This window comes from Lactuca virosa, chromosome 2 (genome assembly GCF_052849685.1).
Source record: "Lactuca virosa cultivar CGN04683 chromosome 2, Lactuca_virosa_CGN04683_v6, whole genome shotgun sequence".
Taxonomy (NCBI): Eukaryota; Viridiplantae; Streptophyta; class Magnoliopsida; order Asterales; family Asteraceae; genus Lactuca; species Lactuca virosa.
In genome coordinates, this window is record NC_136427.1 from 178,370,753 (window position 1) to 178,385,604 (window position 14,852).

Genomic DNA, 14,852 nt, shown 5'->3' on the forward strand with positions numbered 1-14,852 from the left:
ACTTACAAGGGAATACATCGTAAGTAACTTTATTTTATATACATTCATATATGATTATTATATAGATAATAATCTATGGCATTTTGATTATATATTTGCAGAGATGTGGTTGTCCAGACAAAATATGGTCAGATAACAGAAAGAGCAGTTATGGAAAGTCTATATGCAAACACAGAGATTTTTGGAGAAGTTTTAGACACTTGGGCTGATTTACTTAACCACCAAGAACTGGAAAGGGATTTGGGAAATTCACCATACAGACTCTTCTTTAAAGTTAGAGTTTCTGTAAGTTTATGTTCTAACCTTAATTCCTTCCTTACTGATAAATGAATACACCAATATGATGTATTCATTTATGAATATTATATATTTTTACAACTGAAATTCACATATGATTATACAAATATGATGTATTCTTTAAGATAATTATATATATTCAACTGAAATTCACATATGATTATGTGTAACCTTAATTCCTTCCTTATTGATAAATGAATACACCAATATGATGTATTCATTTATGAATATTATATTTTTTTACAACTGAAATTCACATATGATTATACAAATATGATGTATTCTTTAAGATAATTATATATATTCAACTGAAATTCACATATGATTATATTGATTATAGACTGCTTATCTAACTTCAACATTGTCTGATGAAAGAAAGTATGAAAAATTCAAGAAGAACTTTCATGACAGTACCAATGGGTACAAAAAAATCTTGAACATAAAAGATATTGACATGATATGTTAATTAAAGTTGTTTTTTTATATATATTTTATCAACAAAATACTTACCATTATATACATAAAAACATGTATTCTTTCCAGTTGTTAGAAGTACTCACATTTTTGTGATTGTCTTCCACTTAAAGAAACCATCAATTGAAATTCTAGACAACAGTGCAGTTGAGGGGGATTATGAAGGGAAATACGAAGTACTATTGAAACCTTTGGTATGTACCCAATTCACAACAGCATAAAAGAACCAATTTATTACATATCTAACTTTTATTTTATTTAATGATCAGAAAAATTTGTTTGTGAGATACTTTAAAGAAATAAACCATCCAAGAGCAAATGCAATCTCAAAAGAAAGTATCAAACCCCAACGACTTGAAATGTCATGGAGAACAGTTAAAAACAAAGTTGATTGTGGGGTCTTTGCAATGAGACATATGGAGACCTATATGGGACAACCACTCTCAAAGTGGAAACCAGTTCTTCATAAAGAAAGTGCAATTCAGCAAACTACTTTAGAGAAGCTCAGGCAAAGGTATGCACACATAATGCTAACTTCTGAAATTAACATGTTGAAGGCTAAAGTGTTGGATCTTGCTGAAAAATATCAAAAAGTTGAATTCAAAGTGCGTACTGATCATGCATACAAGGCTATGCAAAACAATTCAAAAAAGGTTAAAAGAATATTGATGATTGCTTGTGAAGATGAAAGAATGTTGAAGTGTGATGCTATAGAACAGTTTGTGTTGAAGATGAATGGATTTGAAGTACATGTAAGATGATTCTGCGAAACAAGTTTTAAATGGTTTGTTAAATGTTATTGAGCATCGTTTTAATATTTTGTGAAATGCTTATGAACAGCTTTTATTATCTTGTGTTGAATGATTATATAATAGAACTAACTTTGCTTATTTCTGTCAGTTTTTTATATTTAAATATTTTCAAAGTTTATTTATGTTTATTCATAAATGAATACGAATATGATATATTCATTTATGATTAAATTAGGAGTAATATGTCAGTATAACAAAGTTCATATATGAATATAACAAATTTCATATATGAATATAACTAACTTATTAGTAGAAACAAGTTTGCTTATTTCTGTCATTTTTTTATATTCAAATATTTTCAAAGTTTATTTCTATTTATTCATAAATGAATACGAATATGATATATTCATTTATGAATAACAAAGTAATATGTTAGTATAACAAAGTTCAGATATTCACATAAAAAAGTTCAGATATGAATATAACTTATTTATTAGTATAACAAATTTCACATATTTGTATTCATTTATGAATAATTTACCATATCAATATAACTTATTTTATAGTAATTTAAAAAACAAATATCAACATATCAATTTACCATATGAATATAAATGTGTATTATTCATACATGAATATTATTGTTTATTGTTTTTATCTGCATATATACATAAATGAATAAAACCAAAAAACATAAAAAAAAAAAAACTAAAAAAATCCCTAACTGTCTTTTGCTGATTTAGCAGCTCCAACTCTTTCTGGACAAGTACGTAAATTGTGTGGAACTCGTTTTCCACATCCTGAACACATTCTATGTTCTTTTTTAGAATTTTCATATGCTACTTCACCTGCACTTGGAATTTTTTCTTGATTCCAGAACCTTTATTGCTTTGAACTTCAGGAACATGAATATTAATCTCTTCTGGAATAGGAATAGTAACACCCAAAAGCTTGCATACGACTTCACCATCTGTCTTGCTTTTCAATCCAGGAGAAATATAATCACTCTCAAATTCCTTCAACAACTTTTGTTGTTTCTCAGCAAACAAAGCCAATCTCCTTTTGTCATCTCTTACAATATCCAAACATGATTCAAAACTATAATATGAATCATTGACTAGCTTTACATTCTCACAATCACCTGAATCGGATTGAAGAGAACTATAACGATAATTTCCTGATATCACATCCTTTCTCCATCTTTTCAAAATGTACCTTTCAGGAATTTCTTTAACACCACATCTCATCATTATTGTAAACGCATGTCTGCATAAAACACACATACGCTTAAAATGTTCACAACTGCAATCTATTTCTTTCTCTTCAGCTTTTATTTCAACCTGATACAAAAACAAAATTTACACATTTACATTCATATAAGAATACTCATATCAACACTCATATATTCATATATGAATATTCATATTCATATATGAATATTCTCATATTCATATATGAATATTCTCAAATTCTTATATGAATATTATTACATTTTTCATAAAAAACTAGTATAATTACCTTAAATTCATTTTTAAATTCGCTTATACTGTTGTTGTGCTGCACAATGTAAACTTCCCAACCATCTTCAATACCAACATATGCGTATGTATAGAAAAAACATGCTTTATATATTTCTTTTTGCACCTAAAAAAATAATGTACTTGTATAAACCTTTCATGCTTGCAGTTCTATTTCTCGAGGTGTTTGCATTTTATATGATACTTTCTTTGATGCCTTATCAAGCTCACATTGAGTATTCCTTTGCTTTTGAATGGCAGTGCGTAATTCATCATGAAATTCAAAAGTAAGTTCCCACTTTCTGAGTATGTATTAAAGAATGAATTCATACTCTCTGACCTCGACGTAGTCTTCATCAAACCACACATTGGAATATCACTAAAATATCCAGGTATCCATGAATCACGTATTGTAAACATGTCTTTAAACCATCTTGTGTCTTCAAGATTGAATTCCTTCATAAGCAAACCCGACTTCACCTCAAAAACATCAGGTTTCATATTAATGTCTCAAACAAGCTTCGAAAACCTTTTTCTAAAGTCTGTGTTCGTAAATAAATCATCTGATATCTATATTAAAACAAAAATATTCATAAATGAATAAATAATAATAAGTAAAATAACAATCAATATTCATAAATGAATATACTAATAAGTAATATATTTGAAATATATTAAAATAATACCTTTTTTTTCAACTTTTTCATTATATGCCACATACATAATCGGTGCTTTGAATTAGGAAACACATTCTCAACAACTTGTTTTATTGCAGCATCTTGATCGGTTAAAACAAGTGTTGGTTCTTTCCCATGAGTTTTAAGAAATGCTTTAAGCAACCAAGAGTAAGACTCAATGCTTTCATTGCTTAGCAACCCCGATCCAACAGTAACTGATTTTTTATGATGGTCAATAGCAGTAAATGGAACAAAAACCATTCGATACCTAACACACAAAAAAAATGTTCACTAAAGTCAATTTTTGATGTATTCATAAGTGAATATAAAAATATTAATATATGAATAAGCTATAAAAAGTAGATAGAATAACTTACTTGTTTGTTTGGAAAGTCGCATCAAACGAGATAACATCACCAAATTCAGCATAATATGCCTTCTCCATTTCATCAGCCCAAAACATACAGTCCAAAACATCATCTTGACAATTAAACTCAAATGAGTAATTTGGATAGTGAGCTCGACGGTCATTCATTGTGTTTACTATCATTTGGGCATCCTTATAACCAATAACCCTGTTGATATCTCTCCTTAAATTTTTATAGTCAACTACTTTGGGCTTTGCAAACTCATACCCACCTCTCAGACTTGTCCTCAACTTATGAGCCATAGTTGGACCTATTTTTGATGTGGAAGCACGCACAATAAACTCTTTTTTTGAATATGACATTTGCCTCGCTTTTTTTAAATCGCTTCTCTTCTCAAGTGGATGGTTGTGAAGTTCATCAAACTGAAAAACTTTATAATCTGGAGTTCCATACACAGATTCAAATATAATCTTTGCTTGACAACCAATAGCTCTTGAATTTGAATTTCGTTTCCTCCTAACACCACTTGTACCCAATGTGTCACAAGATTTCTTTTTCTGTTTGCCACCACGATTATATATAACATGTTTCTTCTTTATAATCTTGTTATCAAACCTTGACTGTGTGCTCAGTCTAACATCAAAACCACCAATTTCAGCATACTCAGAATACATTTTGATAGCCAACTTTAATGATTTGAAGATTAAACCCTTAAATGGAATAAGTTGAACAGGTACATCTGGCTTATAGACATGTTCTCCAATTATATCATCACAATATTGCGCATCATGTACTGAACTTGAAGATTCACCACCTAAAATAATAATGCATGAATAAAACAATAATATATGAATAAAACAATCATATATGAATACATGAAACTCATATAAATAAAACAAAAAACATTCATATATGAATAAAACATTCATATATGAATACATAAAATTCATGAGGATTCAAAATATATAAAATAAAACATAACTTATTCATATATGAATAAAACGAAAAAAATAATAAATTCGAAATTACAATTATCACACGTTTATTCATATATGAATAAGACAACAATTTATTCATATTAACATATTCATATGTCAATAAATGATAATCAACAAAATTAAAAACAACAAAATAATTCAATAACTGATACCTTCAAAAAATGAGTTCTCAACATCTTCTTCTTCACTCTCACTCATAGAAGAATACAAATCACCATCAATAACACTAGAATTCGACATAATAAACCAAATGATCTGTATAAATAAACAAAAACAATCTTAATATCGAATATATCTCACAAAAAAAGTCGTAAAGATGAAAACCTGGTTAATTTCGAATATATCTCACCTCAACGTACAAAATATCTGAAAGAAACTTAAATCAGATCGATCAGATGATGTAATTAAGCAATCTCTCTCAGTTCAGAGCGTAAACACTACAACGATATATCCGATTAAAAATTAAATAAGCTCCGATTTGAAATAAATATCTCAAACTACTTAACAAAAATCCGATGAAATAACTCCAATACATATTCGAAACTTGATAATCTTCATAATGAACTCCGATGAAACAACTCCAAAACGATGATAATAAGCGTAATTCCAAACAAATTATAAAAAGCAATAATCTTGATGATGAACTCCGATCTATCCGATTCAAATGATATACATACCTGATCAAATCGAAAACTGAATACGAAGAAGAAAACTGAAACACATATGCGAAACTTCACGATTAATAGAATGAATACGTATAATTGCTAATGAGTTATATAAAGAAAAGAATTTTGATAATGAATTCCTCATATCCGATTCAAACGAGCTAAAGATATCATCAAATTGGAAACTGATAACAACGAACATGTAAGTTCTATGTAAAAAAGTTGCTAATTTACAAAGATACCCTTAATGAAAATGGACACGCACATTTTTTTTAAGGTGAACATGTTAGATAAATGATTGGCTAAGAATGATTCTCCCATTCTCAACATTTTTTATTTTCTCAATTGAACTTACCTCTATATATATATATATATATATATATATATATATATATATATATATATATATATATATATATAAGGTGAAGTTCAATAGAGAACCATAATTAACAAGGAACCAATCATGAGCGTCGGAAATCATAATGATCAACGACCAAGGAAATAGATGTACACTTGTACATTGGACGCACACACACCGGATTATACCAAAAAATCCACCTCCTTACAAAAAAACTCACATCTTTTTTTTCGTTAAAAAGTTTTTTTAGGCCACATTTTTTATCGAAAAAAAAACCGAATATACCGTTGTTCTCGATTTTTCGTCCTCTTTCCATAAAGATCAATGTTGATATATAAAAACAAATTTTTTTTTTGAAAAAAAGCCACTTCATTTTGTTAGTTTTTTCAATATTTAAATTTATTTTTATAAAAAAAAACTAATTATACCAAAAAAATTAATTTTTTGTACTCTATTAATAAACATCAACACCGACTAAAAAAAATAATCTCGATCAGTGTAGATTCACACTGTGAATCTAAACTGTAAATATTTCAATTTTTAACATTCACAATTTGAAAAAGCTCGATCAGTTCAGATTCACATTGTGAATCTGACTTACTATTATGCACACTGTGAATCTGAACAAGTTCACAATATGAATCTGAACAGGTTCACAATGCGAATCTGAACTGAAATATTGTTTTTTTAACATGAATATGAATCTATGTTTAAAAAGTACCAAAAAGTATGAATTTTGATATATTTATTAATTTTTTTTTATAAAAAATAGACCTTCATTTTTCAACAAAAAAAATGAATTGAGTTTTTTTCGAAAAAAAAATTCATTTTTTATATATCATCATGAATCTCTATGGAAAGAGGACGAAAAATCGTGAACAACGGTATATTCGGTTTTTTTTTCGATAAGAAACATGGCCTAAAAAAATTTTAAACGAAAAAAGGAAGTGAGTTTTGTTATAATCCGGTGCATGTGCGTCCATTGTAAAAGTCTACAACCCTTCTTTTTGCCGTTGATCGCTTTAAATTTCGACGTTTTCGATTGGTTCCTTGATTAATAATGGTTCTTTATTGAACTTTATATATATATATATATATATATATATATATATATATATATATATATATATATATATAGGTTCCTTGATTAATAATGGTTCTCTATTGAACTTTATATATAGGAGTATGATCAAATGAGAACACCTAAAAGGTTGAGAACGCGAGAACATATCTCATCCATCTATTATCTTAGATCTAAGACTATAATTAATTAGAAATTTTGTTATTATTAAAATGTTTAAATTCAATTAATTTGAATTAAAAATAAGAAAAGGGTATCATGGTAATTAATCATTCCCTTATTTTAAATAACTCCAAAAATCTCTCAATCTCTCTATAAACCTATGACTTCATCATTCACTCCACTATTTTCGACTTCATCTTTCTCTCTATACCTAGGGCACGCCTCCCTCACCTGTACATCGGTCTCAATCGCTCCATCTAAATCAGAACCTCACGGTGGTTATTCTTGGCAGCGAATGAAGAAGAAGAAAGGGAAAGAAGGGGACTCGGTGGTGGCAGATTGATCGCAAAGAGGAGGGGGGAAAAAGGACCACCGGTTATGCTGGTTTGTTGCTGCGAATTTATCATGGTTCAATTTTGTTTGAAATTTGACTCTTGAAGATTAGTCTACGGATTCTTGATGCCTGTAACAGCCATCTAAATTATCCATACAACAGAGCTCGGCCCATATTACTACTTACTGTCGATTGCCAAACCCTATATCAGGATCTTCACTCCCCAGAACCTGCTGTCGTCCCCAAATCCTAGCCACCGAGTGTGTGCGAGAGAGAGAGAGACAGAGAGGTAAGAGAGAACCAGAAATCAGGCGTGTGATTAGGGCACAACGTAAGGGAGCAGGGTCGTTCTTTAAGCCTCATACCCACCACCGGAAGGGGCCTGCTAGGTTCCGCAGCCTCGACTTTGGAGAACATAATGGTTACCTCAAGGGTGTAATCACCGAAATCATCCACGATCCCGACCGTGGTGCTCCTCTGGCTCGCGTCACATTCTGTCATCCTTTCCTCTACAAGCGTTCGAGGTGAGGGGGAAAAGTCAAGAGGCTGATGCCTCTTTTGATTTCCCCAGGGTTAAATTTGACTTGAGGCTTTTTTTTGCTGACTGGTTGAGTTATTCTTCTGATTCTTCTGATCTTATTTGTGACACTGTCTAAGTTAGCAATGGGTTTTGTCATGTGCCTCATGGGATCGACAGCTATGGTATTTATTTATGATTAGAGTGGTATTCATTATGATTGGATTTGTATTCAAATGTGATTAATGATATATATTCATTTATGAATAATTAATTATTTTTATTATAATTTTTGTTTATGTTGTATTCAAATGTGATTATAAAAAAATAGATATGTATTACATTGTAACTTGTTGTGTTATTATTTATGAATAGATGTGTAATCTAGATATAAATATCCAATATTTTATTTATTTATGATTATAGTTGTATTGTAGTTTTTCTTTATAAATTGTGTTATATTCGTTTATTATTATAATTTAATTCATCTATTCATTCACGATTACAACAGATTCATATATGACTATAAATATGTTTTTATTTTTGTATGATTACACATATTCGGTGGAAATGATTAATCTTTTTGATATATTGGTAAAAAATAAAAAATAAAAAACATTTTTTAATCATGGTAAAAACGTTTTTTTAATAATCTGATTGTTTAAAAATAGACATGAAATTGGAGAAAAAAAATATTTTTTAAGAAAAAAAAATTAAATTTTTTAGTTTTAATTTTTTTTTTGATAAAAATGTTTTTTTATATTTCATTAATAAGAAAAATAAAAAATCAAATATTTCCTTCTATTTTGGTAACTGATCCTAAATTTAAGGGAATTTGATTGATTTTATTTTATTTTAATTTAATTTAAATATACAATTACTAATATGCCCTTATATATTGATTGGTCTAGAACTGTTCTCGCGTTCTCAACCTTTTAGGTGTTCTCATTTGATCATTTCCCTTATATATATATATATATATATATATATATATATATATATATATATATATATATATATATATATATATATATATATATATATATATAGGGGACAGTTCAAATAAAAACAGTAAATAGTGTGAGAACGTAAAAACACTTTTTTATGTTATTATTCTGCAATGGATTTTGTATCGACAACTTTATGTCATTATTCAGCAAAGAATAAATGAATAGTCAAAGGTTAAAATTAAAATTAGAATTTACTACAAAAATGCACATACATAAGTTTATAATAGAATAATAACATTGTAATGAATATATGACTAATCGAAAGTTAATATTTATATTAGAATTAGTTCAACAATACACATATACAAAATTCATTACAGAATAATAACATAAACATAGTGTTTTTACGTTCTCACACTATTTACTGTTTTTATTTGAACTTACTTCTATATATATATATATATATATATATATATATATATATATATATATATATATATATATATATATATATATATATATATATATATATATATATATATATATATATATATATACACTAGATTATGACCCGCGTAAAACGCGAGGAACATATAAAAATGTACATATAAAGGTATAAAAAAATTGGCACTGTAAAAAAAATAAAGTAACAATCCTGTCAATGAATATTTTTGAAACTACGATGCTATTAATGAAATTTTTTGCAAAGTTTAATGCTATTAATGAATATTTTTTTTAGAAAACAATCATTTAAGTGATCTTCAATATACAAAAAATGTAACTTTCCATATCAACTAAAAATAATCCAAAAAAGTCATTTTTTTAAGAGTACGATGCTATATATGAACTTTTTTTTTTTCTTTCAAAGTTCAATACTAAAAGCATTTTTTTTTCAGAAAATGTCTTAATATAAGGTTAAAAGAGCATATTGTAAAATACTTATCGATCTACATGAGCAAGAATTAAACATTTCCATCAATACCCAATAAAGCATATAAATCATGCCTCATTCTGTAATGAATTCCAACGCCCCACAATGTGGAATCCTCTCAGTGGCAACATTCCAGAACTCAGACCACATTGGATAATCAATATGAAGAGAAACTGCAATAAAAAATAATAATTGTCACCATCTTATACAAATATTATAGATTATTGGGGTGTTAGATAGCGTAATAACTTGCCAACAAAAAAATACCAACACCCTGTAGACATCACTTGTACAACATTTAATAAAAATACAAAAAACGTTATAAAAAATAAACTATACTTATGATATCTTTTCTAAGGTACATATGATTATTGAAATTAATGCCAACAAAAATCTTCAATATTTTAGTGGCTCTAAATACAACTACCCTCTAGTTTTAGGGCCCTTGACTTCACCCCACTCCCAAGCAGAAACGGTCCTTCAAATACTCTAAAAACCTGAAAGATTAAAATATGCACACAAAAATATGAAAAGGGTAAAATGAACTTTCAAATATAACAACAATATTTTATAGACAATACTACAAACAAGTTAGAAACATGCAAATAGAGATGAAAAGAACATCATAATTAGATTAACACCATACACTCATTTAGTCTTATCTTTCTTCTTCCCTTATAGGAGTTTATAAAACATTTTCTATTGTATGATGGATTTCTGAATTACCTTTTTGAGATATGTGAGGTTGCAAAGAATGGAACAACAAAGAAATGGAATGGATTGGTAATCGTAAAAGCAAGATAATAGAATAAGTAATTCCATTCCAGAAACATGTTTATGAGGCATGGAATGGAACATAATGAAAATTTCATATGATTTTTATGTTATATATTGCAATTTAAATTATTAAAATAATCCTTCACATATCTTTGTTTAGTTATTATTATGTAATTAAAAATGATTTATATTGCAACTTTTATACTAATATCTTCTCTTATTGCTGAGAAAACCTTGATACTCACAATGTTCCCAACCCTATTTTCAAGAGTGTATGGTGTACTCATTTATCATTGAGAAAGTAAACTCAATAAGAAGATTCAAACCAGTTAAACTAAAGAATAAGGTTGTGGAAGGTTCTTACTATGCTTCTCGACATGCCAAGACAACGCAAGTTAACCAAAAAAAACCTGCTAATTAACCAAAATTAATCAATCCCAAACATTTTCCAATAAGATTTATCGATGTAATCTATTTACATGGTATACTAAAACTTTATATTTTCTTTGCTATTGAGTCTAAAAGATGTTTTTTGTAATATTAAAAAAGGATAGGTGAATAACTTATTTCTGAGAGCCCAATTTGTATCTTTAAAAGATGTTTTTTACAATAAATCAAAACACTTATCACAACTGGGTTTTGCTGAGTTGTAGAAATGTGGATCACTCACTGGTATAAGGGTTTAAATTCCATCTCAAAATCCAGGAAGGGATCGAATGGGTAAAGAGTTATAGATATTGACTCGAGTATATCTTCCATTCATGACTTGGTAAGCCACAAAAAAATCATTGACTAAATGCATATACAAAAATGTAAAAATAAAAAAGAAAATCGACATATACAAATTCACTACCTAGTGGACATATCTTCCAAATCGAAACAATGGATGAGAGGTAGCGGTGCTGTTGTGTCCATACTTTTGCTCTCTAGATATCTATAACTTAAAAAATCAAAATCAACAATACAGATCATAAGAACAAAAATCGAAGCAGATTCAGAAAATGTAACCATTATGGATTTAAACTTAAATCGAAAGGTTTTATAGATTGGAACTTCATAGTTGAAACAGAATAAAAGAAACATAATCTAAAACGTACCCAAAATCGATCTAAACTACGATCAAATTAAAGTAGAATCCAAAGAAATTTATCTCTATATCATTCCTCCTTCTTTCATGATGATCGAACACAAGACTGATCTACACAAATCGAAGCCCACATATATTTTATTTCTTCTTTCCCCCATTTTCTTTCCCACTATAAAACTTAGGTTAGATAAATTATGTAAAGAAAAAAGGGAGAGAGGGTAGGGGTAGTGGAAATGAGGGATGGGCGAGACATTTTTTCATTTTATTTTTGGTGAGATTTAATTGTCATTAATAAAATTCCTAATTTAATTCATTTTATTTTTGGTAAGATTTAATTAACATTAATAGAATTACTAATTTAATTCATTTTATTTTTGATGAGATTTAATTGTCATTAATAGACTTCCTAATTTAAAACATAATATATGTTTTATAAAATTTGTGGAAAAAAATAAAGGGGTTGACAAAGAATATGTCAGCAAACAATCCAAGGGTGGAATATATATGATTGAAATGCAATCAATGACCCTGATTTCTTCAATTTAGATATAAAGGTTCTCTTTTAATAATATATATATATATATATATATATATATATATATATATATATATATATATATATATATATATATATATATATATATATATATATATATATATATATATATAGGGAAAGGTTATTTTGAAAACAAAAAAACCCTAAAAATCATAAAAATGCATAAAAAAAATACATAGAGATCACAAAACTTTTTTTGACATTTTTTATGAAAAAATCGCTGGGTTTTAAAGAAATTCGCTGAAAAAAAATTTGAAAATTTTTTTTAATAAAAAAAAATTGATTTTTTATTTTTTTTTCAGGGAATTTTAATAAAAAGCTACGATTTTTTATAAAAAAAATTCAAAAAAAAGTTTAGTGATCTCTAAGTATTTTTTTTATGCATATTTATGATTTTTTGGGTTTTTTGTTTTCCATAGAACCTAAACCTATATATATATATATATATATATATATATATATATATATATATATATATATATATATATATATATATATATATTCAAAAACTTTTGCGAACTAATATTTTCCAACGAACCACTCTTCAAATGCGAACTTTTCTGCGTGATATTATTTTTCAAAAAAATGACTTAATGTGTTAAGTCAGTCATATAGAAGTGCATTAGCAAAAAAAATAATCTCGAAAAAAAACGTGCACATATGAAAGTGCATATAAGCATAAACGTCGGAAATACATATGTTCGACAAAAATGCACATTTGCACCTTTCGTATATGCACATTTTCTTCGAGATTTTTTTTTTCGTCTTTTTGAGGATGCCCTTCTATATGGCCGAATTAATGCATTAAGTCACTTTTTTTGAAAAAATATCACATAAAAAGATTGACATTTTTAAAAGTGGTTTACCAGAAAAATATTGGTTCGCAAAAGATCCTGACTCTCTCTCTCTCTCTCTCTCTATATATATATATATATATATATATATATATATATATATATATATATATATATATATATATATATATATATATATATATAATGTTGTAAATAATTGGTGGTGTTGTAAATAATTGGTGGATGACATAATAATTGGTGCATGACAAATTTGTCAACATTTCTAACTAGTTACAATTATATGTTAGTAAAATTTGTAGTATAAATACCCCTCCATTGTAAAGAATGAAACACACCAAAAGTTATAAGAGATATAACTTTCATATTCTCTCTAAATATTCTTTCTTCTCAATTAAAGTTCTTATCAAAGTTTACTAGTTTGGTTTGATTTATAGTTACATTAATTACGCTTAATTCATAACACGTTATCAACACGAAAGCTCTAATCAAGGTTACTAAACAAGTGGAAAATCATATCTATCTTAATCAAGGTATGTATTACTTAGTAAAAACACTATTAATTATAAAAACCTCAATCATATTAAAATAATAATACTAATGAATTAATGAAACTTATACATTATGGACATTATGCACTACTAATAATTTTTATTTCTTATACTAGCATTTCTTTATGTATTCTAATTTTTATACTAACATTTACATTATGCAACTAATTTTTATTTATGCAAACTAACATTTACATTATGCAACTAATTTTTATTTATGCAAACTAACATTTATATTATGCAACTAACTTTTATTTATGCATACTAACATTTATATTATGCTACTAACTTTTATTTGTGCATACTAACATTTAAATTATATTTATTTATACATGTCAATGTTTATTTATATTTTAGATACTCTTCATAATTTTATTTAAACATTTACTAATATTTATTTATGTTTCTAATTAGTAAAGTTATGTATTAGTTATAAGTCTTATTATATGATTTATAAAATACATATACATATATACACAACGGGAATATATATGCAACGGTTATAAACAGCAAAAACAACGGCTATATTTTTTTTTACCATAAATAAACATCTTTACCCTGCTTATTTTACCCACAACAAATATTTCTCTCTTCTATCAAATAAATCAATTTCAAGAAATCAAGCTTCAAGATGATTCATCCTTTTGTGATAATCATGACTATAATAGTCATGTTACTTTTCATCCCAATCCTTAACATCGAAGATAATATGGAATTTCATCTACTTTTAGGCTTGTATGCAATGTTAGCTTTACCGCTTCTTTTTTGTGTAATATTTATTGAAATAAATAGATTTTAATTTTAATTTTTATTTTGTTTAAAATTTATAGTTACATTATGTCCAACATTGCAAAGCTCGAGTTTGCAGCACTTGAAGTTAGTGGGAAAAACTATGTGCCATGGATGATAGATGTAAAAATGCATCTTGAATCCATGGGTATCTCAAATACTATATATGAATTTAACAATTGCTTGGCACAAGACAAAG

At 27.3% G+C, this 14,852-nt stretch overlaps 1 protein-coding gene across 1 annotated transcript; it reads right to left on the bottom strand.

Moving 5' to 3' along the window:
- Positions 1 to 2,362: 2,362 nt before the first annotated feature.
- Positions 2,363 to 8,184, bottom strand: LOC145157994 (protein FAR1-RELATED SEQUENCE 5-like). The gene is made up of 9 exons (XM_079076959.1): positions 8,110 to 8,184; positions 5,761 to 5,847; positions 5,236 to 5,338; positions 4,095 to 4,899; positions 3,727 to 3,985; positions 3,557 to 3,610; positions 3,272 to 3,514; positions 3,042 to 3,167; positions 2,363 to 2,863 (listed from the first exon to the last, which is right to left on the bottom strand). Exons 1-9 carry the CDS (start codon positions 8,182 to 8,184, stop codon positions 2,363 to 2,365), a joined length of 2,253 nt encoding a protein of 750 aa, XP_078933085.1.
- Positions 8,185 to 14,852: the final 6,668 nt, after the last annotated feature.